At 37.5% G+C, this 27,054-nt stretch overlaps 1 protein-coding gene across 6 annotated transcripts in view; it reads left to right on the forward strand.

Annotated features, from left to right (window-relative positions):
• LOC126273106 (myb-related protein B-like) overlaps positions 1-17,930 on the forward strand; it is a 186,957-nt gene extending 169,027 nt beyond the window's left edge. For 3 of the 6 annotated variants that reach the window (XM_049976547.1, XM_049976546.1, XM_049976545.1), the window contains exons 11-15: positions 3,168-3,278; positions 3,737-3,913; positions 7,381-7,518; positions 14,225-14,299; positions 16,175-17,930. In XM_049976547.1, coding sequence (XP_049832504.1) covers positions 3,168-3,278; positions 3,737-3,913; positions 7,381-7,518; positions 14,225-14,299; positions 16,175-16,294 — 621 coding nt within the window. In that variant the 3' untranslated portion in view covers positions 16,295-17,930. The remainder of the gene's footprint in view (positions 1-3,167; positions 3,279-3,736; positions 3,914-7,380; positions 7,519-14,224; positions 14,300-16,174) is intronic. The other 3 variants (XM_049976550.1, XM_049976549.1, XM_049976548.1) reach the window with 1 other exon arrangement.
• Positions 17,931-27,054: the final 9,124 nt, after the last annotated feature.

Here is a 27,054-nt window from a genome sequence, read left to right on the forward strand (position 1 = left end):
TAATATTTCTTCATTCCTTACTCGGTCTTCCCATTTCACTTTTTTCCATTCTTCTCCATATCCACATCTCTAGTGCCTCCAATCTTCTTTCGTCTTCCTTCCTCAATGTCGGTCTCAGCCCCATACAGTGCCACACTCCAGATGTAACATTTGGCAAGTCTTTTCCTCAGATCATAATGTAGTGGTCTGCAAAGTAATTCCTGTTTTCTCTTGAATCCTTCTTTTGCCATTGCAATTCTTTTCCTAATTTCTGTTGAGCAATACATATCATCCATTATTACACTTCCAAAGTAATTTAAGTTATTCACTTGCTCTGTTTTTTCACCCCCTATTTTCATACGACGTTTTCTGCCCTGTCCTCCAATTACCATGCTTTTCGTTTTCTTCGTGTTAATCTTCATTCCATATTCTTATAATTTTGTGTTTAGATCATCTAACATTTGTTCCATCTCCCTTGCACACTCTAACCATCACAACCATGTCGTCTGCAAATCTTAGGCAACCCACTCTCCGAGCCCCTATACAAACTCCTCTCTATCCATCAAACCTTTCATTAATAATTCCCTCCAGATAGATATTGAACAGTTTTGGTGATAAACAACAACCGTGTCTTACACCTCTTCCCAGTTTAATTTCTTCACTCATCACACCTCCTATTCTTACTCTTGCTCTGTGATTCAAATATAAATTTCTAATTAGCCGTCTATCACTCCAGTCAACTCCATGTTTCCTTAGGATTTCCATCAGTTTGCCCACTGAAAAGCCTTCTCAAAATCAATGAACACAAAATACGCTTTCCTTTTCTTCTCTATGTACCTCTCGCCTATCACTCTCGCTAGGCCAGCAGCGTCTCTAGCTCCCACTTCTCACCTGAAACCAAATTGTTTATCTCCTATTAAGCAATTAAGCTTTCTATATAGACTTCTGTTGAGTGTCCTCAGCAAGACTTTTGCTGCATGCGATATCTCTGTTACTCACATATTTTGCTGTTCTTTTTCTTTTCTATAGGTATTAAGATACTTTCTGTAAAGACCTTTGGCCATTTTCCTGTTGTGTGTGTTTGATTACATAATTCAATCCACTCCCTTTACCCTTCTTTCTCCAACGACTTTAACAGTCAGTTCCCCAGGAATCTCATAAATTCCCATTGCCTTTCCAATTTTCATCTCCTTCATAGATGCTTCAATCTCACTAGTTAGTATTGCATTTCCTTTGTCATCGTCTGCAACTTTATCTTCTTCTTCTTCTCTTCTTCTTCTTCTTCTTCTTCTTCTTCTTCTTCTTCTATCCCAATCTCTTCTTCACTTGATCGGCTGTCTGCAGCATACAGCCATTCTCTATATTCTTCCCATCATCTCATTATTTCTTGGGGTTCACTCACCATTTTACCTTCTGCTGCCTCTGCCTCCTAATTTCTGTATCTTGTCACACATTTCTGTCAACTATTTCTCATTTGCTTTTTCTGTCTCCCTTCTTAATTCATTATTTAACTTACTGTAGTTGCACTTCCCTTCTTCTGTGTTTACAGTTTTCCATTTCCTATGGTCAACCATCTTGGTTATCATATCTGGCGTTACCCATTCTTTCTTTACTTTTTTCCTCTCTGTGACTCCAAGTGTTTCCTTGGCTGCCTTTTTGATCCCATTTTTTAAATGATCCCATCTTCTTTCTGTGCATTCTGTTTCCTGTCCGTGCATAATGATTTCACAGTATGCATACTCTAATTTTTCATAAGTGCCTTTGTCTTTCAGTTTCCCAAAGTTAATGTGCTCTCTCTCTCTTCTGTCCTTTTCAGGTTCTTTTCAATTTAACTAGAACCTCAGCTACTAATATGGTCTGAATAAATATGTGCCCCTGAACAACTTTTGACACTCTTTAGGCAATTTTGGCATTTTTGTTGTCAAATTAAGATATTCAAGTATACCATCATCTTTTGTGGTTATCAGATAGAATATTTCCAACTACCATGAAATTTTCATTGCAGTATTCCAACAGTCTTCGCCCCCTCTCATTTCTTTTTCCCAGTCCAAAATTTCCCAGAGCTTTATAACAATACATGCATTTCTTCTCTCTCTCTCTCTCTCTCTCTCTCTCTCTCTCTCTCTCTCTCTCTCTACCTACTAAGTTTTCTATCTTCTCGTAACATTCTTACATTGTTCTTACTCTTCATCTGAATGATTATTTGTTGGCATATAGACCTGGATGATAACTAAGTCTGTCTTTTTCCCTTTCAGTCTCATCATCCTTATTCTTCTACTAACATATTCAATCTTGATAACCTTGTCCTTTAGTCTTTTACCTATCAGAATTCCTGCCCCACCATTTTTCACCTGAATAGTACAATCGGAAGTCAGCACTTTCTAGTTCTCCACAGTCACCCCATCTCACCTCACACATTTCAAGTACATCCACTTTGTTTCTTGTCATTTCGTGTTTTGCGTTTTCTAATTTCCCTTCATGGAGAAGAGTTAAAGTCCCAATCCATAATAAGTCTTCCTTCTTCTTCCTCCCTCCCTCCTTCCTTCCTTCGTTTTCCATTTGCCCTAATCTCTGGAGTCCTCGTTGTGGTCCCCTCCCGGAGATCCAATTGAGGGGAAGCTTTACCTCCGGAATATTGTACAAAGAGGTCCATCCACGAACGCCTAGGGAAGTATTTCGAGTGGTGGTTTTCTGTTGCCTTCCACTGTCCTTATCCTGTCGGCTCATTGACCCAGTTTACCACTGGGATTGGTTACCCAACCTTCAACTGGGTTGCTCAGCTTAACAGGGGCACCACTTGTAGGTAGGATTGAGGAGAATTGAGATGAGAGACACTAAGAGAACTCTCTTGTTGAGTTCTTATATTCGCATCTCACCCCCATTTTTATCCAGAGTCGCAAGGTTGTAGCAGTGAGTCCCCCAGGTATGTAATTACTGTAATTAAAATACATAGACCCTTTTTTTTCAAAAAACACCCAGTTATTTGATTATTTGAATGGGTGTGGTCCCAGTTAATTTGAATAATTGGAATTCTACTGTATACGCATTTACAAGAACCTGAACTTTATTTCAATATTGCGAATGAAGTATTATTTCGTGTGAGGGCATTAATACCCGTTAAGTTACAAGTAAATTTTAATGCTTCTTATCTTCTAGTATAAGTGTGTTAATATTTACTGTTTTTTCAGCCACAAACACCTACAAGGCTGGTTGAAGATATCACTGAAATAATTAAAAATGAGCAGAACTTGTCAGACACACAGTATGATATGCATGGCAATTCACTCTACATTGGCCAGGTATGTTTAATTGTGAATTTTGTAATCTTTTCTTCTTATATCTGTTTTGCATTTGTTCAACTTTTCGGTGTATTGTAGAAGACATAATTTCTATAAATTTATTGCTGCTTTGTTTAACCACATTGATTTTCACACTTTTACGGTATGTGTGCCACATATCCATATGTGTGATTTATGTTTCCCCTCTGTTTGTATATTGGAACAAGGGAAATTTTTAGTGATGAGTGAAATGTCTCTTTGTAGACTAGAAATTTAAATTTACAAATGCTTCCTGTCATACTAGTTTCCTAGCTGCACTAGACTGACTGACCCAAAAACAGAAATAAAGATAGAATTAAAAGGAAAGAGAATAATTGTAACAAAATTGGGTCAAAAGACTATTTTTTTATTTTTTAAATTAACCTATGGTGATGTCATTTTGTATTATCAAATGGTTTTACTATTATCTTGTTTTGCAGAATGGCCTGGGTGACAGTGGCTATCTTACTCATAAGCGGAAAGCATCACCTGCGACGGGCAAGGAAAATACTCTTCCTAACAAACGTGTCCGTAAAGCTTTGGCACCTTCTTGGAGCACACCAGGAAATGTTACAGTTCCAGGAGTCACCGATTGCTTATTTATGTCAGAGACGCCTGTGAGTTTTGTATATGCAGTTCACAAACATGATTGACTACATTAATGCATGTAACATTAATAAAATACATTTCATACTAACTTCAGTTTTAGTTTTTCCTTGAAATATATAGTGTACAATCTGATAACACAAACTTCGCGCCAATTGTGAAGTGTCAGCTCATACTACTTACGAAGTGTGGTGATGCATTCATGTCAATGCAATAATGTTCACATGAAGATTTATGAATCTCCGTACAGAGCTTATGTCATAGATTTTATGAAGTCTTACACTCGTTTCCAGACAACTGTCAAGCGTTTCTATCCTCCATATAAGTTAAATTTGTTAATCAAGTTGGTAACTTCCCTCTAAAAATGTTACTGTATGTTGAAACTTAAAAATACAGGAAAAAAAAACCATAAAATCATACTTAAAACACCTTCTGCCACGAACTGGAGGTTAAAAACGATTGCTGCAATCATCTACAAAACCCTCACACTCCTCTATTAGTAAATTAATGAAGTGAGTTGAATTATAGTGTCCCCCTAATACTAATACTTTAAAATTGTAAATAGTAGTGTTGCAATGCTTAACTTAAATGTGTAGGCACAAGAAATTTGTGAAGTTCCACTTGAATATTATGCGAATGATTAAAGTGTTTATAATCATTTGTAGTGTAATTAGATTTATTACAGTGGTAGTGAATTATCCACTTTGACGAAAAAGTCTGATGTGCCATGATAATTGCAGTGTATTTTATTGGAATAAGATCACTAAACTCAGAGGAGAGTGGGCATTCATGTGTGTCTACATCGTGGGAAGCACATTCCTTTTAAATGGAGGTCATAGGATTTGTTTTCAGTAAGAAATCATTTCTTTGAAAGTAGTTTGCAGCAAGAAAAGTATACAGTTTTGAAAGGGGCCACACAAACAAATTTGTTAAGAAATTAATATTTCTTAATTATATTACAGTGACGTAAGATGTGCAGCATTAACATCCAAAGAAGTAAAAAATTATATTGCTCAATTGTGGCTAATGAACAACATAGTCTTTGTAGATAATTGTTCACTTCCTCAAAACCAATTCCTCTGAGCGGCTTTGTGATGTTGGTGTACAGCATTCTACAAGTGACATTTCACTTATGATGATAGTATCATTTAAATCTCGAATAGTGCGGCTGGTTTCAGTCAGTCAGAAATATTTAGCAAAATACAGAACTGCTCTCAACTTGGGGCAATGAAATCAGAGAAACTCTTAGGACTACAATTTTATTTTTCAATTTTGTTAAGTCAGTTGCAAACCTAGAAGAAATAAATATATTAGCCTACTCTGCTTTGGAGACCTAAAGCTTTTGGTGTAGTATTAATAAGTGTGACCAACAAGTGAGCAAAGAAACACCATTTTCCATAATTCTTACATATTTGTTGAAAGCAGTGATCTACAGCTGTGATGAAGAAACAAAATTTTCTGTGGTGTGTAACCAAATTGAGAGAACAGACATAACTGAATAGTAATTTTGTGTCCTGTTGAGGTGGAAGATCAGAGAAGAAACTTGGGATGCTCCTACACACGAGATTAGTAAAGAGAAAATTTAAGCAAGACCTAGGTGTTCTTCTGTATATTTTCTATTTCCTAAGTAAATTCCATTCCCAATGAAAGTAGAGGTTGACAGATGTGAAAATTACTGAACTATCAGTTTAATTACCCACAGCTGCAAAATACTAACACGAGTTCTCTACAGACGAATGGAGAAACTGGTAGAAGCCGATCTCGGGGAAGATCAGTTTGGATTCCATAGAAGTGTTGGAACACGTGAGGCGATATTGACCCTATGACTTATCTTCGAAAATAGATTAAGGAAAGGAAAACCTACGTTTCTAGCCTTGTAGACTCGGAGAAAGCTTTTGACAATGTTGACTGGAATACTCTCTTTCAAATTCTGAAGGTGGCAGGGGTAAAATACAGGGAGCGAAAGGCTATTTACAATTTGTACAGAAACCAGATGGCAGTTATAAGAGTCGAGGGACATGAAAGGGAAGCAGTGGTTGGGAAGGGAGTGAGACAGGGTTGCAGTTTCTCCCCGATGCTATTCAATCTGTATATTGAGCAAGCAGTAAAGGGAACAAAAGAAAAATTCAGAGTAGGTATTAAAATCCATGGAGAAGAAATAAAAACTTTGAGGTTGTTGACATAGTAATTCTGTCAGAGACAGCTGAACGGAACGGACAGTGTGTTGATAGGAGGATAGAAGACAAACATCAACAAAAGCAAAACGAGGATAATGGAATGTAGTCAAATTAAATTGGGTGATGCTGAGGGTATTAGATTAGGAAATGAGACACTTAAATTAGTAAATGAGTTTTGCTATTTGGGGAGCAAAATAACTGATAATTGTGGAAGTAGAGAGAATGTAAAATGTAGACTGGCAGTGGCAAGGAAAGTGTTTCTGAAGAAGAGGATGTATTGAATAGAATTGGGAAGAAGAGAAATTCGTGGCATAACTTGACTAGAAGAAGGGATCGGTTGGTAGGACATATTCTGAGGCATCAAGGGATCACCAGTTTAGTGTTGGAGGTCAGTACGGAGGGTAAAAATCCTAGGGAGAGACCAAGAGATGATTACACGAAGCAGATTCAGAAGGATGTAGGTTGCAGTAGGTACTGGGAGATGAAGAAGCTTGCACAGGATAGAGTAGCATGAAGAGCTGTCTCTGGACTGAAGACTGAAGACAACAACAACAACAACAAGTAGTAACTTGCACAGTGATCTCATTCACTGACAATCCTTAAAAAAATTAAGTGTGCAACAAACAAAACACACTGTTCATGGTAGAGAGTGCACATCATTTTCTTTGGGGGGGGGGGGGGATTTAGATCTAAAACAAATATGCAGACAGCGATGTGCAAAGATATCATCCATATGTGTGCAGCAGTTCTAGTGAATTTAGCTGTGTGGATTTTTAAAACATGTCTCTGACTTTCTAGCCAGTGCTCTGTTCGGATGTTTCCGATATCAGGAAAGTGACTCTACTGTGCGAATGGTGAGGCAGCACAAGTTCACAATGGCCTTCATTTAAGTAAACAGTTGTGCATTAAATAGGGAAGAGTTGTATACATTGCTGTATAATAAACAATGCAGTAAATTGGATAGGTACATTCCATGAAAAGTAGCTTCATTAGGATGTGCAGAAAATACCTGTCTTGGCCATTGTGAACACTTCATGTATGAGAGCGTATGGATGTGCTAAAGTTGTCAGTTCAAATGAGGAATGTAAACAGAACTAGATAATGCTGAATAAGCTTACAATCCGTTTGAGAAGCAGTAATACTAAATCAGAGTGTGAGCTGACAATTTTCTAACTATATATGAATGACAGTTATATATCTGACATTATTCTTTCCCAGCTAACATTTGAATTAAAATTATTCCATGCATTAAGTAGTGTGATTCTTTGTAATGTATTCTCTTGTTGTATTCACTCACACAGAGTAAATCACTGGAAGCAGACACGTCAGTTCTGTTTTCCCCACCATACATACTGAGAGAAGTACTCCCAGAAACGGATGAGCTAGGAGTTAATGAAAATCCTCCGCCTAATATTCGGAAGCTTTCACCTGCCGCAAAGGTATGTTCCTTGTTTTCTCAATCAAGCTCTTATGTTTTGAAATTTAGATGTTTAGCTTTTGCTTGATATTGTCTTAGTTCTACCCAAATGCTGCTTTAGTAGTATCAGCAAAAAGCCGTTTGCATGATTTTCAGTGCTTTATATGATTGTTTGTAGATCATAGTGATGCACCAATAAAGTAGTAGATGTTTCCATGCAGATTTTGTATGAATTTTGATAATTCATTTGAGCACTACAGCTTTCAGTGTTAAGAGTTGTATGATTAGTTTAGTGCCTTGTTCATCATTACATAGTTTCTTAGTACTGTCAGTATGATCGTTGTGTAATGAAAAATTAAGTATTCTCTGCACTTCGTAACTTCAGTCTGTAGATGTGGAAGCACTGTATTTTGGTTGTGTACACAGGTTTTTTTAAAAATATTCTATTGATTGGTAATGTCATTCTGTACAGTATAGCTGCATTGCATTTTGTTTTTCATTCTTGTGGCTCTCCCATTATGGAGTTTGATAGTGGTAATAGTGTACTCGTTGATGCTTAACAATTGCGGGTAGAAAAGAAAAATTACATTTAGCAGTAGGTCTGTGGACAACCTTCCCAGTATCACATTAGATAATTTGAAGTAAACTTCAGTACAATAGATCCCTTCACACCAAGATGTTTAACTGTCACATATATGACCTTGGCTGCCATTTGCATTTATTTTATCAGAATTATTTTGATTATAAATTGAGAACTTAACTTAGGTCCTGGTTGTGTCCTTGTGTGTAACTTCAGTGATGTCTACGTAATAATAATATACGTCTGTCATTCAGATTTGTACAAGAATGGTTATTACTAGGGATTGAAAAAAAATTAGTATTTTGCAACAAATGCAAAATAGATGTGAATTCTGCCTAAAATGCAAAAACATGCAATTACTTAATTGACTCTGTTCAGTGGTGAACTGTATCAATATGAACTATTTTATCAGAGATAGTTCAAAATTGCTTTATTTTCTGCATATAAATATTGAAAGTGTGACCAGTTTTCAGTTACTGGTGTTGTACATCATTTGCCAAAGCCCAATTTGGAAAGGTAATGTGCATAAGAAACTTTTTGCAAAATAAAAAGAGAATGAAGTAACAACATATGATCTGGTGCCATGTCAATTTTGGGCAGTTAAATTGTCCATTCAAGATAAACATTGCATAATGCAATGTATTATCCATCTGTGGGACCTAGCATTTTATAACAAAGAAAGATGTTTGTTAGCTAAAGCTCAAAAGATAATATAATGAGTATGCTTTTAATGTCCCAAATTAGGTGGTGGATGTTTCCAGTTGTGTTTGCATTGAATACTACCAGAGGTTGGGCCTGTAATCAGTCGTTAACAGTACTCATGTAACCTTAACAAGCAGTTGGTCAGTAGCTGCCCCTGAATGCTTTGTCTGTTGTTTTCTTACTTTGAAATAAGTGAAGTGACTAATCCTGGTCCATCATGGATTTTGATTACAACTTCTGCAACATCAGTAGAGATAGGCAATATCTGTGGCAGTGTGTCAGTTCCAATGTAGGCTTCTGCCCTGTGAAAGGAAGGCAGAGTTTGTTTCCCCGCACTGCTCCTCTCCCCTCCATTGGTCAGAATTCTAGTGTGTCTACAGTGGTGGCCATCTGTCACTACATCCTATAGTGCCTCTATTCTGTGCAATAAAAATTGGAAAACAAAATCTCATTCTCTGCCATAGCTGTTGGATAATAAAATCTGTAATGTTTATCACTGCACTGAAAGTCTTCTCGTAACTGTAAAATAGAGTTACCATATGTTTAGTTCTAATTCTGCACAAACTGTCTTGCCAGTTCCATCTGTAGCGTTGTCAAGCATGGGTGATGCAGCTATGACTGCCCATGAATAGTCTGCAGATCATAGAGTTGAGTGTAAAAAGACAATATTGTCCAGAAAGACCTGAAATCTGCAACAAATTCGATTCACCGTTGGGAAAATGCTGCTGCTTTTAAACAGAACTCAGTTTTGAAACATTAAATACAACCAGATGAAGAAAACGGCGGCCATTTTGGAAGAAAAAGGTGTTGGAAGTTTTTTTTTGCAAAAGCAAAGTTCCAGTCATGAAGTTTCCAGTCAGCATGTTTTATTAATAGCCAGTTTCAAAGAGGCTTTGTTCGTCTTTGCTCATGTAGTCTTTAAAATTTGTGCAGCTAAATATTTAGAAACAAACAATGGAAAATCCTGGATGGAATAATTATAGTATTATGAAAAAGATAGTTATTATTGACCATATAGCAGATACGCCGAGTTGCAGATAGGCACCACTAAAAGACTGTTAAACAAAGCTTTCAGCCAAACATGACTTCATCTGAATAGGTCACACACACACACACACACACACACACACACACACACACACACACGTGGCACCTACTCAGTTTGCTTCTGACAACCAAGCAGAGCACAGGACGCATAACGACGTGCAAACAATGTTCTGGCAGTAAAACTGAGAATATATAATTCAGTATGTGTTCAATATAATTTTTACTAGTTGGTGGATAATGTTTGTGGTGACAGCACACTGTGCTGTGTAGACTGGGGAGTAGTTAGTTTGAAAGGTAATCCAACATTGATATTTTGATTTACGTGTTTGCATGACTAAAGTGTCATATTTGATATTTTCCCTTTTTGAATTGTATAGTTTTGAAAGATTACTACTCAGTAATTTGATGATTTTGAGTTCGCTATTGCTTCGGATACTGCATTTGTGATTGCACAGTTTGGCAGTTGGGTATCAATCCACCAGTTCGTATACATTCTGTAGGATTCTGAAAACAATGATATTTTTATAGATGCATCAGTCAATGATTCACACCCTTTTAAGAGAAAAGTGTCAGTTGTTACTTACACTCCTTTGAAAATTTGATAGCAGCACTAATTACGCTGCATATCATTTGATAGCTTCTGCTTGCACCCCTAGATATAATTATCAATAGTGTTTACAAGAAAACAACATGCTGCAATTGTTCTTATTATTGTTGCAGTATTTGTTTTCCTTGCAGTTAAACATGGATTGCAGTATTAGGTTGAAAAATGTGTTTACGAAAAAAACAGTAATGTGCTGAATGCTTCCAAGAGTATACCAGAAAATACACAGAACTTCGTTTGTTCTGAGACAAGTGCACAGCTGAGAAAAAGAATCACACTCCCTTAATTGATTCTCGGAAAGTCAACATTAATTTCCAGTGAGAGGACTCAGTTTCTTACCCTGCGTTGTGAATTTCAGTGTTACAAAAGTAAACTAAAGAAACAGGACAGACTGTTTATTCTGTGTGAGAGGTATCAGAGTTAAAAGTTTCAAACCTGGTGTAATAGATTCAAAGTCATGGGGGCAGCCATGAGGAGACCAAATTTCTGAAGAAACTCACAAGTATTGGAAGACAAGGAAAGGTGACACATTTTCTATCTTTACGTTTTTATGTATATACGTATTTTTTAACAAAACAATTGACTGAATAGTCTTTTATGGGTCTCCAACAGATCCTCCAACATGATCTGTTGACTGCAGCAGAAAAACTAGGGTACCCATCAGGAAAGGTTCCTGTCTAATACAAGGCGTGATTGGAAAGTTTTAAGAATGGATCCGCTAATGCTTGCTGGTTTGACAGGCAGGTACACGGAGGGTGGGGAGTGCGACATTGCCTTGTCTTTGAATGCCCTCTTAACAGGAAACTGCATTCCCTTTATTCAGTTCATTGTGGCAGCTTGTTGAGTGCGGGTCTGTTAGGGCTCGTTGCTGGATTCTGTCTGCATGAAAATGGGCATAAAAATGGAGCTATGAGTTTGTGTGAACTTTTGTTTTCAAAGTGGGGAATCGGCTTCTGAGACTTACGAACTATTAATAACAGCTTTTGGAGATAATTGTATGAGCCAGCCAAATGTTTTTGTCTGGTTCAACAGATTTAAAAATGGCTGCATATCATTTGAAGATGAACCGTGGTCCAGCCGTCCTTCCACCTCAAAAACGAATGAAAATGTTGTGGAAAGTTCGTGACCTAGTGCGCTCTGATTATAGACTTAAATTAGGGAGATGGCTGATGAACTTTGTTGAAGTTTCTATGCAGTTCAGTCAACTTTAACTGAAGATCTGAACATGCATCAAGTGTCCGCAAAATTCATTCCAAAGGTGCTGTCAAGTGATCAGGGACAATACCGACTTGAAGTGTACCAAGAACTGATTGATCGGACTAAAAATAACCCAGATTTGTTAAATAGGGTAATTACAAGTGATGAATCGTGGGTATATGGGTATGATCCTGAAACCAAAGTGCAGTCTTCGTAGAGGAAGACTCCAGGTTCACCACGACCGAAAAAAGCACAGCAAAGTCGGTTGAAGATGAAGACAATGTTGGTGATTTCTTTCAGTTCTACTGTGTTGTGTGTATGAATTTTCCCTTGGAGGTCAGACAGTTAACCAGGAATACTGCAAATGTGTCCTTGACCGTTTGCACGAAAAGGTGCGGAAGAAAAGGCCTGCATTGTGGAAAGACAGGAGTTGGGTGCTATACCGTGACAATGATCTGGCTCATCACGCCTTCTCCAGCATTGAATTTTTGACCAAATTCAATATTCCTGTGCTTCCACAACTGCCATATTCCCCTGATTTGGCCCCTGCGGACTTCTACCTGTTTCTTAAACTGAAGCTTTTACTGAAAGGGAAGCGATTTGACTCGATTGAAGACATCCAGGCAAATAAAGGTAGCGTCCTTAACACCTTCAGGAAAGAAATTTCCAGGGATGTTTCCAAATGCGGAAACACCATTGGAGTCGGTGTGTTCATTCACGAGGGGACTGTTTTGAAGGAGATGCATCACAGTAGCATGTAAGTACTACCATTGTACAATTACAAGCCCATTTTTAAAACTTTCCAATCACACTTCATACTACCAGGAACTCTGAAAAACTCCAAAAGTTTTCTGCCTGAACAACATCCTACCTTTCTATGAATAAATTTTGAACTGGCCTGTAAAGAACAACAGCCAAGGTGATGAGTGAATGGGCTGTCAAACATGGTTTACTCTTAGAGAATAATGTATTGAAAAAGTAGAACTGTGTGTATTTATATACTATGCAATCAAGATAATGTTAATGTGAATAAAAAGATCAATAATTAAATTTCATTTATTAATCTTGCTCCCTTATATTTATGCTTTGGAAATCCCAATTCCACAGAATCTCAGAGCCATGAATCTAGGCTCAGCAATATGCTGATGGACAGATACCAAATGCCAGGCACCATAGCTCCCTGCTGCTGAGGTATGTAATGGCAGGGAACAGTGATTTGTGAGGGTCCTTATGGAGGAAATAGCTGGATGCAGAACTTCACTCTGTAACAGAAAGCTGAATAAATAATCTTGAATAAATAATCTCTGGTAAAAGCCGCAACTAAGTAATTTTAACAATTACAATGCAAAAACAGTTTCTTTTAATAATGATTATAAAACCTACTTCACTATACATGTACATCAAATTTCACAGGGTTGATGCACACACCGCATATAAGGTTTTTAAGACATATATCACCAAACTTCAAGTTAGCCGGTGTGGTGGCCACTGATTCAACTATACCCAAACTACTGCCCAGCTACATCTCTACTACAACTGCTTAATCTCAATAACTATAATGTCACTTGAAGTTACACATTATGGTCACTTTGTTCTTATGATTTTGAATTAGTGGGACTAACCCTTTTATTTTTACCGGCACTAACTATAGCTTAATTTAAATCTTAACACTTGGGAGGGTTAGCTCCTTAGACTCAAACTGGACAAGGCGGTGAACACTGTTGTCATGTGTTAGCAGAACATACGACAGAAGCACTCAACAGCAGTGTTTCATTTCAGCAGTTACGGTTGAATACAAAAGCCTATCTCTGCCTTAAAGCCAACTGAGCTAACTAAGCTTTGTTTTCCTCAGTCATTTACACAGAAGCACATACTCACCACAGCTCAAATTGACACATTAATATCAACAGGCAGTAATACTGGATCACTAGCCAAGAATGCCCTCCCTGCAAGCAGGCAGAGCATACTCTCCCACTCGCCTCTGTCTGTGTGTCGCAGCTCGCCAGTACCAGCACAGAGTGGTAGCCCCAGTACAGCACGGGGCAGGGTTCAAATTACCACGGCAGACGGATGAATCGGAACAGCATTTCATGAAAACTGTTGGCTTAGTGTTTTGTTTCTAAAAATCTCAGATTTCGCATTGTTTTTTCTTCCTGGCCGTAGTTATAGGCGTTAACACAATTGCACAAGTTTAAACAAACAATTTTCTTACTGTTTTTGAAATGTTCTTGGGTATTCACCAGTGTTGCTGGCGGAGAACATTTCAAAATCATAATATCCCTGGAAATCCTAAAATGTCAAAACTTTCTCTCTGGTGTCCCCCCCCCCCCCTTTCAATGATGCATATCATATAAAATAATTGTTTAACATGTTTTTAATGATAAAACGTACATTTGTCATGAGACGTATAATTTCCAGATGAACTTGATGTATTGCAACCTGTCCTTCATAATGACAGTTAACAGCTTAATTATTTGAACATGGAAGGTATTATGTGAAAGATACTGTACTGAATGACATTACTTTTGAAACAACTGTATTTGTAAAGGGTAGTTCACTGTGGTGGTCTGTAGCACTCAATTTCTTGTCCTTCCTCAGCCTCTTGGATTGTTCAAATCTGCTGTGAAGAGGATAAACTTCGGGGAAGTCACCAATATTCGTGGGCTGCCAAAGGTGAGATATTACAGTTTTCTAAATATATGAAGCATAATACACAGGCGTGAAACATTTGACTCGTTATTATTCCTTCATGTATGTGGCACTTAAAAGTAGTTGGAGTGAAGTATTTTGCTCTGATTCCCTATGATTCGTAGTATTTGGGGAGTTTGTCCCCCCTTCCAATGTGATTGTTCTGTTAGATGTATGCACACTAAGGTAAACATGTTTTGGGTCTTTGTGTGATAAATGAACATCTTTGTTTCAGACAATCTGTGAATACTACTGTTGTTGGTATTCTGTGAGCTCAAAGCCAGAAAAGAATTAGTTTATCTACATTCAGTTGTTATCACTCGGGTCTTTACTTTGGTAGCAAAGAGTGTTGTTTCCCTGCTCGAAGTTATGTAACCATTTCATCATCTTATTCTTTTTCTATGCTGTTTAGTTCAGCTGGCTACAACAAGAACTGGTTAAAAGTGGCTTTATAAAGGCCCATTTTCACCTGGCATGGTCCAAATTGAGCAATGTTTATCCGTGTGTAACATCAGTATTCTAACAATAGATGATTAAGTGAAACAAATCATAACACATACTCTCATTGCAAATGAGAGAAATCTTTCGAACTGCATCCTGTATATCTTTTTATTCACCTTTATGTCTCCTAAGGTCAATAACACCTTCATATTGTTAACTCCGAAAGAACTGAACTGCCATTGAATCGATGTTCACTGTTACATGAAAACCTGAGTCCCATCTCCTGGAACCAGTAGTCAACAATAGCTAAAAAACACCATTAACTTTTATTTCACCTTGTTTCAATTTATAATTGGAAATGTAGTTGTACTCAAAAGGATTTTTATTCATGTTTCACTCGTTATACTAGCCAATAAAAACTGCCATGGAAAGCCCGAATTGCATATTTATGACAGTGACTGTAGCTAAGTATTCATAAGAAGCTGTAGGGAGAATGGAAATGTGATGATTGCTGTAAAGATTTGTAATAGAATTCATCAATACGTCCATCCCTTCATTTTCTTCTATAGATAACAGGATAACAGTATGAGGCATTTCAGGTGTACTCCCCCCACCTCTTCCTTAGTTTATAAGGGTGTGTTGCTACCAAGTTAAAAGTGGTGATTTGCTGGAGATCAGATTTGCACACTGTCCTCTCATAAATGATTCAGTTACTGATTAAGACACTTCTATTGGAATAATGCAGATGAAAATTGCTATAATGATGACATTGTTTAACCATTAATCTTGTTGCAGTAATTACTTTGTTGATCTGAGTTTCTGTTTAGAATATATTGTAGTTACTGTTTGATTAAAATAACTTGCTATTTTTGGCAAGAGGGGAAGTAGTGTCACCGTTTAGGTAATGCCGATTGCGAACTTTCCCCTGTGCTACCTTTAGTTCACCTTGTTGTCTGACCATCAGTAAACAGTAATCAACAACATGTTGTTTTTTTGTGTCGCTCTCTTGATGTGTGCTGACAACAAAACTATCCTTCGCTACCTCCATGCCAAACTGTCAGAAGTCACAAGTTATTTTAATCATACTTAGTACAATTTGGGTGCTAGCTGTTTTTGAATTGTTATCCTTAAAGTTGTCCTGCATCTACATTTTTCTCGATACCTGTGTTTCTGACATGGTAATGTTATCATGGCTTTGGGGGTACTCTGTATTCTCTCATGTTGTTTTCAGCTGCCACTTTGGTCTAGTTTGTCAAATACTGAAACTCAAAAGCATGTTCAATGCAATGCCATTGAGAATTAGTATGAGACACTAGCATAGTATGCCAGTGTAGCCTAATGTGTAGCCTTAGAGGTAGCAATCATATTCCATTGCCTGTCAATTAATTTAGTTTTCCTTTTTTTCCCTCCCTGTTACAGCTTGATGTGCGATGGGAGATGGTAGCTTGTGGTCGTACAAGAGATCAGTTGGAACTAACTGAACAGGCCCACAGGTACCTCAATCAGTCTGCTCTACAGCCCCGGTCACTCAACCTTTAGAAAGGTTGCGAACAACATGTGATATTATGTTAAAGTATAAAATGTGCTCATCAATTGAGTGTTGTATTATACTTGTTATAATTAAAAACTATCCAGTATTTTTGGTACGTGGAGAAAATGTACTGCTTTTGCGTGGTACATGATGTTTATTATGATACCTCTTCTGTGAAATAATAGAAGACATTCAGTTATCTGGCAGTGAGTGTAGAAAAGTGAAAAAATGTTGGAGGGGACACTTGCTCGGAGAGCACAATGTGTTCTGTCATGGTCTGGTCAAATGATATAACGACACATTGAAAACTGTGTGTGTGTGTGTGTGTGTGTGTGTGTGTGTGTGTGTGTGTGTCAGTGTCAGTCAGGGAAACAATAGGAGAAAGAGAGACTAGTACCAAGTAAGTTAATCAGCCAGATGAGAACTGCAGTGTGTGTAAACGTCTGAAAAAATTGTTAAGTTTCCTTGAAATGTTATAGTTTATTTCTTTCTGTTTTTTATGTGTGTGTTACTCTTGCATTTAATTTATTTTGTATGTACTATGCTAATACATTAATTTGTACATGTAAAAGCATATTTAGGGTGGTTTTGTAAGAAGATAACAGAGAAAACTGGAAAAAGAATATTATATTAGTATTAAACGGTTAATATTACTTAACTTCAGTCTGTATAATTTTGTAAAACAGCTATCAGTGAATATAAAAACAAGTATTGTGAAACAGATATCTATTGTGTGTGATGCTGCTTGCATGAAATGCAAAGCTCACATTGAATAGAGAAGACAACTGTTTCACAAGTGTTTAGTTTTATACCTAATTGAACATATAACACAGCTCTCACGTGCACAACCTTCACTGCATTATATTATAAGCATTTAATTACACAGTAGTGGCAGCTTTAAGTTTTAGCACTCACCTTTTCTTCGAAGGTTTTAGGGTAAAAAAAAAAGAATCGCTACATGCATGTGCTGTGTATTAATAATAAATTTCACTTGTACCTGGTGGTTGTTGTAAGAAACTACACTACTAATGAGTCTCGTGCAGGAGTGTGATATCTGTTTTGAGTAACTGAATGTTAACTTGTAATATCATTGATGTAGGAGATGTATGCAATACAGTTAAGTGTTTTGTATGAGAATGGTGGCAAATGGATTTTATATGCTTACATATTTTGTATGTGGAATAGAGCCATCACATCATTTCATTCTCAGAGATGCATGTTCAGCACCATGGTTGTGTTTCCTCATTCTTTGAGTTTGAATATAAAGGGTCTTACGAGCTGCAGATAATAATTTATGTGGCCTTCCCTTAAAACAATGAGCTCATAATTATGTGCCTTACCTTTGATATATTTAAGAAGTGGAAAACAAGAGAAACGTTAGTGAGATGTAAATGTTTATTATGCATTTTGCTTGAAGTATTGTCAGTGTTGAAAACCAAATAATTTTACATTGTATCTTTCTGTGGGCATTTTGCCCACAAAGAAGACTGTATAGATGTAACAAAGTATTTTCATCGAAGAACACTGTGCCTTCATGTGATTAAGATGTTAATTGGACTACAAATAGTTTCATATTGTGGCTGGATCTGACATAAACCTGTAAAGAAGACTGTACAGGGAGAAATATAAACTTTCATTTAAAAACTGTATACTTCATTGCTATAATCTAATTATTACTAAATCTTTGACTTTGAATATTACAAGAGCTGTGGAGTAATTTATTTTTAATGCGAGTCCTAAACTTAAACAGCTCGGGTATTTTGCACATCAACAGGCACTGCCAAAGGTGAAAGAAGTGGCAGGAGGAAAAAAATTATTCCAAGAACTGATCCAGAATTGATTTCTGTTGTGTGTTGTTTACACAAGTGAAGGAAATTGAGAATACACACACAAACTACTGTCTTCAGTTTGAATTACAGTGGGTAATGTAATTTATTTATTACATGTGTGTTTCTTATTACCAGAATCGGAGTTCATGAAAATCTGTAAGAAGAGGGTCACCAATTAATTATTGGGAAACTATATATAACAACAACAACAACAACATTTTAGTAACTTATTTCAGCGCATTTGAGCCTATTTCAGATTACCTAAGGTCTGAGTCTTGCCCCCTCCTTTCCTTAGGAAGGAACTATCTATTCTAAAGGATAAGTATAGATTTTTTTGGCTTGTGAATGTGTTATTTGGCAGCCCTTGACAGTTTGCCTGCTTATGGTAAGTATGGGCCCATTCTGTCTGCTTGTATTTTGGCTGTGTTTCTCAAGTCTGTTTACCGGGTTTGATTCTTGGGGGGGGGGGGGGGGGGGGGGTCAGGGATTTTCACGTGCCTCGAGATGACTGGATGTTTGTGTTTTCCTCCTCATTTCATCATCATCATCATTCATGAGAGTGGCGAGTTTGGACTGAGTAAAGGTTGGGAATTTGTGCGGGCACTGATAACCTCGCAGTTGAGTGCCCCAAAAACCATCATCATCATCAAGTCAGTTTACCTTTTGGTGCAGATTTGTCACCAAGAAAGATATAACTAAGCATATTTTAACCATTTGCCATTTATGGAAACACATATTTGCATATTGACTTCTTATCATTGAGGAGTAAGTATAGTAAAGATTGATTATCAAAGGAGACAGATTCGGAGTTTAATGTAGGTACAGGTGAAGAAGTATATCATCTCTCTATCTCTCTCTCTCTCTCTCTCTCTCTCTCTCTCTCTCTCTCTCTCTCACACACACACACACACACACACACACACACACACACACACTACAATTCAGTGCCACTCACTTATGGGTCGTTACTTCCATATAAATAAAACGAAAATTCCATGAAGTTGATGAAGTCTTTCTTCCAAAGTATGTTGGGAGCACTTTACACGTCCTATTGTCATTGCCTCCTTTTTTTTCATGCACCTGCTTCCCGGACCCTCCCCTTCTATCCAAACCAGAGATACAGCTCTTGACTATATTAACATTTCTGACTGGAGACGAATTATGACCTTAGTTGAGAAGCTGAGCTCTGTTCAGGAATCTGTTCTGTTGTGTAACACTGAACTTAGATCTATTGAACTAGGTTCGGTTTGATCTAAATTAGCAAGAAACATACCTAGCAGCACCACTAAAATAGCTATCCACTTCATTACTGCACTTCGACTGCAAATATCAATATTTTGCTCTTCAAACATCTCCAAAGCCGAAAAAAGATTTATTGCTGGAAATCATATTATGTCAGTGCATTGCAGACACATAATAGAAGGATAAAAAACTGAAAAGCTACTATGACCAACAAAGAAAAGGCATGTAAATAAATTGCCGTTGACTTTTATTCACAGAACAGGGCAGATCATGACTGGAAAAGTTTGAAAATATGTTAAATGGCATTATAAAAGAAAGGACCAGGAAGCATTTGTGCATGATGAGAGTATAATTTGTAGATGCAGTTACAATTATTATTTTTCATATTTATGGAATTACATGTGGTATGTGAACTCGATCAAAAATGGTGCCAAAACGTCTGGGGTTGAAATGCATAAAACCGGAGGCAGTAATTTCGTATGTAATTTCCTCTGCCTAGGGATACAGAAAATGAACAGAAGCTAACTGCAGCGCAGAAACCACAGTCTTATTCCTGTTTCCACCCCTTTGTTAAGACTATGTAGATTTTTGTCCCAACGTTTATATGCAGTGGATGGTATTTATTTGAATATGCTCTGATTAATCCTTTTAGATGAAATTAAGTAAAAGGTAATTTATAGTATTATGTTTTATACTAGTTCATTACTTTTTCTGAAACATTTAAATTATATGGAGTGCTGCAGTTCATTTGCAACATCAGATGACTGTAACTTCATATAAAAATATTGTTCTCCTCATTAATGACAATGAAAACAAAAGAGTGAATGTTTATCTTGAGCTTGTAAGAATGATTTTTTGAAGCAATACATTTTGGATTAAAAATAACATCTAACTACAGGCAGATTTGCAATACAAAAGCCAGAATTCTGTTATAGAACCTGCAGTGTCGTACTCATGACAAATACAGTGCTTGCTTGTGGAAGATGAAATGAAAGTAGTAACATTGAAAGTAGATAAAGGAATTAAAGGACTACAACTGAGAGAAACAGAGATTTTCTGTAGGTGTTGAAATTTCTTCATTTACTCTTCTCTTAACAAATACAGTGTCATCTGTTTTAAGCTCCACATGTAATGTGCAGTGACATACATTGTGCAAGACGAATGCTGTGTCTACAAGAGCTGTGGAGTAATTTATTTTTAATGCGAGTCCTAAACTTAAACAGCTCGGGTATTTTGCACATCAACAGGCACTGCCAAAGGTGAAAGAAGTGGCGGGAGGGAAAAAATTATTCCAAGAACTGATCCAGAATTGAACTTGAGATCTTTTGAACAGTATTGCAGTGTGAAACACTGCACCACCAGAACAATCTTTAATTGAGCACTAACTGATATGTACCATACACTCAATAGTAATTCTGTTCTTCAACATACATACAGGTATATATTTTATGTTAGGTAGATAAAAATTTATTAAGAATTGTGTAGTTCATGCTATTTGAACCTAGAGCGCCCCTTTTTGTACGAGCTGTTCAGTCATTAGTTACTCTTGAACTTGGTACACTTAAGGTCTCGAATTTCGCTTTCTTATTCTCCGGCTGATCACTTTAATTAGAAATTGTCTCCAAGAATTGTTACATGATCAGTTACTATCTGCACTTACAGACAAGAAAAATATTTTGACCTCCAGCTTACATATTTACTTCTTTTCAACTTCAATGCTTCTGACCTGTGAAATTTCTCCTGTCAAAAATCGTCGTCATTCACAGCTTTACAGGGTGTCCTAGGAGCTATGGTCAGTATTCAGTTGTCCGACAGGAACACTCATTTAAAACAAAAAAATGTAGTAAACATGGGCTCTAAAATACATACTTTAAGAGCTATAAGCACTGCAGTAGAAATGTGTTTCATAGTAATGAAGATGAAAAAGTGCTCCTAGGTCTTAAGGTATACATCTTAGAATCCATGTTTACCACATCTGAAAATATGGCAAGCAAAGAGCGTGCACTAGAAGAGATACATTTCAAAGTATTGAAGATGAAGCAGCAGTAATAACTCTTAACCCTAGGACGCCTAAAGTGGGTTTAGTTGAACCCACAAATTTTTTATGTCCCCTGCTTTTGCCAAAGTAACTTTCATACTACATATTCCCTTTGAGTTATTGTTTGTTGGCTATTTTATAGAAAATTCCTGCTTTGAAAGAAAGAAATAAACTTATCATGGGTCTAACAACCCCCCCCCCCCCCCCAAGGCTTCCATGCTATAGAAAATTTCCCTTACTAGGATTTTGTTTTTCTCATCTCTACAACAATGCAAGTTAGTTTCTTGTTGGTTGGTATTCTTGATATTCACAACAATCAGTTTACTTTCAGGAGAAGTGATTGTTGATGTCAGTCAGCTGTTATTTATTTTGTAAACTTGCAGTGAGTTAGTGCAGTTCCCTACTGTTCTCACCCAGACTTAGAAATGACTAAAAAAATACGTGATTCGTATTTAGAAAGATTTCTGAATGAAATTTTAGATGAAGATTCTGACTCGGGGGAGTGAAAGTGAATATGAGGATGGTGTTATGGAGTATGATTCAGATTGGGAAAGTGATTTGGATGTTAGAGAAGATGAATATAGCGCAGCTTCAGGCAGTGACCATCGGGATAATTATTGTGCCCAAGTCTGGAAGAAGGTACGTAGCCACACAGCCTAGAATTCCTCAGGTCTGTTTCTAATATAGTATGAGAGCAGGCAGGAGTAACTCCAGCTGGTGTTTGCCATTCACCTGGAGAAGCCTTGAAGTTTTGCCTGACATCATGGATGTTATAGTAAAACATTCAAATTAAGCGGCAGTTGGGCGAAATGTTACTTTGATTAGAATTGTATGCCTTTATAGGAGTCTTGATACTTATGGGGGCAAATAAGGACAATTCTGTCAGTGTACACAATCTTTTGTCAGACCTAATGGGTCATCCAGTTTACAAGGTTATTATGGCAAGAGAATGTTTCAAGGAACTTATTGCAATCATAAGGTTTGATGACAAAAGTACCCGCCAGCTAAGAAGGGAAGCAGACAAGTTCACAGCAATCCGTGATGTTTTCAACAAAATGAATGATAGATTTCCCCTACTGTATAAATCAGGGGTCCACCTCACCATTGATGAGATGCACAGCTTGTTTAGAGGGCACTGCCCCTTCAAAGTATTTATGAAGGATAAACTGGGAAAGTATGGCATCCTTATACGCATGATGTCTGATGCAGTTGGCAGATACGTCTTGAATATGGAACCCTAAGCAGGTAATGTTCAGAATTAGTTGAAAAGAACGGGGTACAGCAGCTGTCATCAAACATCTGGTAGCACTTGTGAAAAATACTGGCCGAAATATTACTGCAGACCGAAACTACACATCGGTGGATTTGGCAGAAGAGTTATACAGAGACTACAAAGTTACTACAGTAGGAACTCTCCAGTCAAACAGGAAGCATATTCCAGACATAATGAAGAACACGCCAAATCGAGAGCTATATTCATCAATGAGATGTTCCAGACCCATCAACAGGTAAGCCTCCAGTAACTTTGGTGTCCTACATAGCAAAAATGAACCAAGTAAAAACTTACTGATGTTGTCAACAATGCACCAAGATAAAGGCACTGTGGAGGAGAGAAGAATAAAACAGAGATAAATGTATGTTATAATTCCACTAAAGCTAGAATTGATACCATTGATCAAATGGTGCATATGTTCACCTGCAAGAGGTGAACAAAGAGATGGCCTCTACCTGTATTTTACTCTCTCATCGACATTTGCACTATCAATGCAACCACCATATTCATCCAGCAATATCCGTGATGGAATGAAAAGAAACGCAACAACGGAAACTTTATCTTCTGCGGGCTGGGATGGAACTAGTGAAGTTACAGGTAGAAGAAAGAAGTGCCAGTGCGAGAGGGATATGTAACTAAATTGTTCAATCAATGGAGAGTATTCCACAAAAAAATCAAAGAAGTGACTACAGAAGCACATCAGCCTCCTGCAGGGAAAAGTCGGTGCCATATTTGTGTAAGAGAAGCTAAAACAAAGAAGTCCCCCCCCCCCCCCCCCTAGGCATCCAAGTTAAAAAAAAAAAAAAAAAGACTTGGGTGTCTTAAATCAGAGGTGGGGACAGATTGGCTCAATGAGCAGCACTCCAGCTCGGACAGGAAAAAGAGCAGAGTTTGCACTGTCTGAAGTTAACCTTGTAGCTGCTTGCACAGCTTGCCATAACAGTTGGAGACGGGGCGTGTATCAAACCAGCTTGTGGCACTGTTGTGGTGTCTAATATCTCATTCTATTCAGTGCATTAGATTGTGGGACTAAATAAATACATCCAATTATATTCTTTTCATTAGTTTATGCATAGGAAACAAAAGTAATTACTTTGACATCTGATAACTAAGTACTCCTTTGACTACTACTTGTAGTCATGAAAATGCAAAAGGCCAACATAAAAGCTTATTTAGAATACAGCTAATCAATGAATGGCAAACTAACTGAATGGCGAAAGTTGCTAGCCCAAGAAGAAACAAATGAAGAGCGATTCAGACTTGGTCCTAAGAACAAATAGATGTACATTGACTGATTTGCCTTCGCAGAGGACTTGGCAAGTTTTGCTAACAACATCAAGTCAGCAGTCAACAAGATCAATAGGCTGTCAGAAATTGCTGGAAAAGTTGGACTCCAGATCACTATTCAAAAGGCAAAATATATGACAAACATCTGTGATGGACCTGAATAGATGATCAGCAATCTGGGAAAAATCGGATGAGTTAAGAATTTCAGGTATCTCAGTGAAGTCATCCAGGAGAATGGATTAGAAGAAGAAACAAGTAATATCAGGATGAGGAATTTAGATCAGGCATACCAACTGACAAAGAATACCTGTAACAAAAAGTTTGTGAGTATAGGGGCCAAGTTCCAACATCAAGCTGAGTGGCTGGAAAAGTGAGGATATTAAGGAAAATCCTAGGTAATAATGGGTTGATGGACAATGGTGAGGGAGAGCAAATGAGGACTTGTACAGCAAGACAGAACCTATCACAGCGTCCATTAAGAAGAGACGACTGTTATTTTACTGTCACCTCGTGAGGATGGACAGTGACCAACTAACAAAAAGAATATGGAGTTTCATCCAATTTAAGAAAACAAGGCCGAGATGGTTTGAAGAATGTGAAAAAGATCTTAGGCAGATTAGTGTCTTGGAGAGAGAAATTCCTGACATGAACAAATTTAGAAGACTGGTCAACTACCGAAGTTTTAAAATGACATCAATGTCCGAAAGACGGAGAGGACCTTTGTCCGAAAAGCATGAACAGGCATTTCTTGGTGGGCTCAGAAGAAAGTTACAGGAAGTCAAAGCCGGAACAAGAGCAAGACCTAGACACTAAAATAAATAATTGTCCCATACAGTCACGGTTCACAAACATAGCCATTATGGCCGAGAATAATTATGAAATTGGTTGTTGCCATGCAGTCTATAGAGGCTCAACTTGATAATGACAAAAAATTCACCATAACAATGCAGTAGATGTACGTCTCTTTTCGCAGAAATAAATGAGTTATATTTGGTGCAATTGATCTTGCACTTCCAATTTGCAGAACTGTAGTGACGTGTGTCAGTTAGATTGGCTGTTTGTGGAGATTTGTTCTATCTTCATTAGAGTGTTTGCAAAAATGTTCATAATAGTTTGGATAGGTTTGTTAGTGATTCATATTTAGCCTTCGGTTAACTATCACGTCGAATTGTGAGCAATTCACACTGTAGAGCAGACAGAATGTCATCAATTATTGTAGTAGTTCAAAAGGACACACATACTTTCAGATCCATCTATAGATCATTTAGATCTCTAAATCAGGTGGAAAATTCCTTCACAAGACTTGAAAGAGTACCTGAAAATGTCTGCTGTTGATCTTGAGTTAAATTAGATTTCTGCATTAACAATGTAGGAAAACTGGCTAACTAACCTTTCATCATTTGATGCTGCCAAAGCTCGAACATTTGCTGGAAAGCAGTAATACTGTCTTCAAAATAACTAAAAAGTATGTTGCTTCCCTGCAACATAAGATTTAAGTTTATTCATGTAGGATGTGATGTCGGTGAGAAATGCTAACTCATTAATCCATTTAAGATCAGTGAATTCATTTCTATGAACAAAACTATTTCGTCCAACAAATCAAAAAAGCGATTCAACATATTACCTTCACTGAGCCAATGAAATTTACAAAAATGCCCAATATCACCAAATTCACACTTAATGCCCTTCAGTAGAGCTTTAAATTGTCTGTGGCCCGCCCATGACTCTTAATAAAATTAAATGTTCTCATTACGACAGTCACTATATTTGCCATTGTGACATTTTTTGTGCACAGGTTTTGTTGCTGAATCAAACAACGCACAAATATGAAGCTTAACTTCATGTTGCAACAGTTTGCTTCTCAGACGACCTATAAGTCGTGCTCTACATCCAATCGTGCCTGGTGCTCTAACAGTGGCAGTTGAAATGTGTTTTTCCCACTTCAGACCAAACCAGATAAATATATCTTCCACACACTGCAGTATGTCCTCACCTGTCATGGTGTCTTTGAGAGGACATACATGAAGGAATTCCTCTCTTACTACTAAATTTGTATCAGCACCTCTAATAAGTATTGCCAGCTGGGTTGTGTCCAATAAGTCAGTTTTCTCACCAAATGCAACAGAAAAAACATACGTGTTTGAAAGGACATCCATTAATTGTTCCATAATGTCACCTGACAAATGTTCGGTATGATGAGTTATGGTGCGCCACAACAGACTAAAACTTGTGAAAGGACTTGATAATTGTGGACGCAGTTTGTCTGCTGCAACTTCCAGACTCTGCTTCACAAATTCGCCATCACAAAATGGTCAGGAAGAATGGGTGATAAGCAAACCTATTCTGTAACAAGCATGAACAGCTGCACTGGAAAAGGAGGCATCACATTCCTGTTTAAGAAATTAACAAATTTGTCATTTCAAAGCAAAATTGGCTTTTTTGGGTGCAGTAATTAAGTTATATCGTATGTCGATACAACATTATAATACTTACCTATACTTTATTTCCTTCCTGGCCTAGATTATTATGAAGGTTGTCTTGTTTCACCCTCTACATTTTCGTACTGGTTGAGGTGATGTGTTATGTAGTGACATTCTAAATTCTACCTATGTTATGCCTAATATTTTACCACATACTAAACATTGTGCTTCTCCTCCACTTTGGTGAAGAAGTAATCACGCTCCCAACTAGAGTTGAACTGTAAAATGCAACACTGCTTAACCGCATTGCTTTGACTAGTCATTTAAACTGCACAACACACTGTACCGTAACATGATGTACTCGGCCAGGTTCATTGCTGTGGCTTTGATCGCACCTTGACTGCACATATTTTCCATCTGGTCTTTACAGCACAAACTATTAGGTAGACATCAGCTGCACTCGGCTCTGTCCGCAATCACGCAGGTGGCTCCAGGAGTGCGGCTCTCTCATTGCCCACCTATACCTTCAGTGTTCGCTCCTGTCTTATACTTGAATATTGACCATTCCTCCTGGGGCACCCTGTATAAGCCAAGATTTTAAATTAATACAACGCAGATTAGAGTTCATCATCTGTTCTAATTCAAGATCAGCTGTTTTATGTAATCAGCCCTTACCTTT

Source organism: Schistocerca gregaria, chromosome 5 (assembly GCF_023897955.1).
Source record: "Schistocerca gregaria isolate iqSchGreg1 chromosome 5, iqSchGreg1.2, whole genome shotgun sequence".
Classification (NCBI taxonomy): domain Eukaryota; kingdom Metazoa; phylum Arthropoda; class Insecta; order Orthoptera; family Acrididae; genus Schistocerca; species Schistocerca gregaria.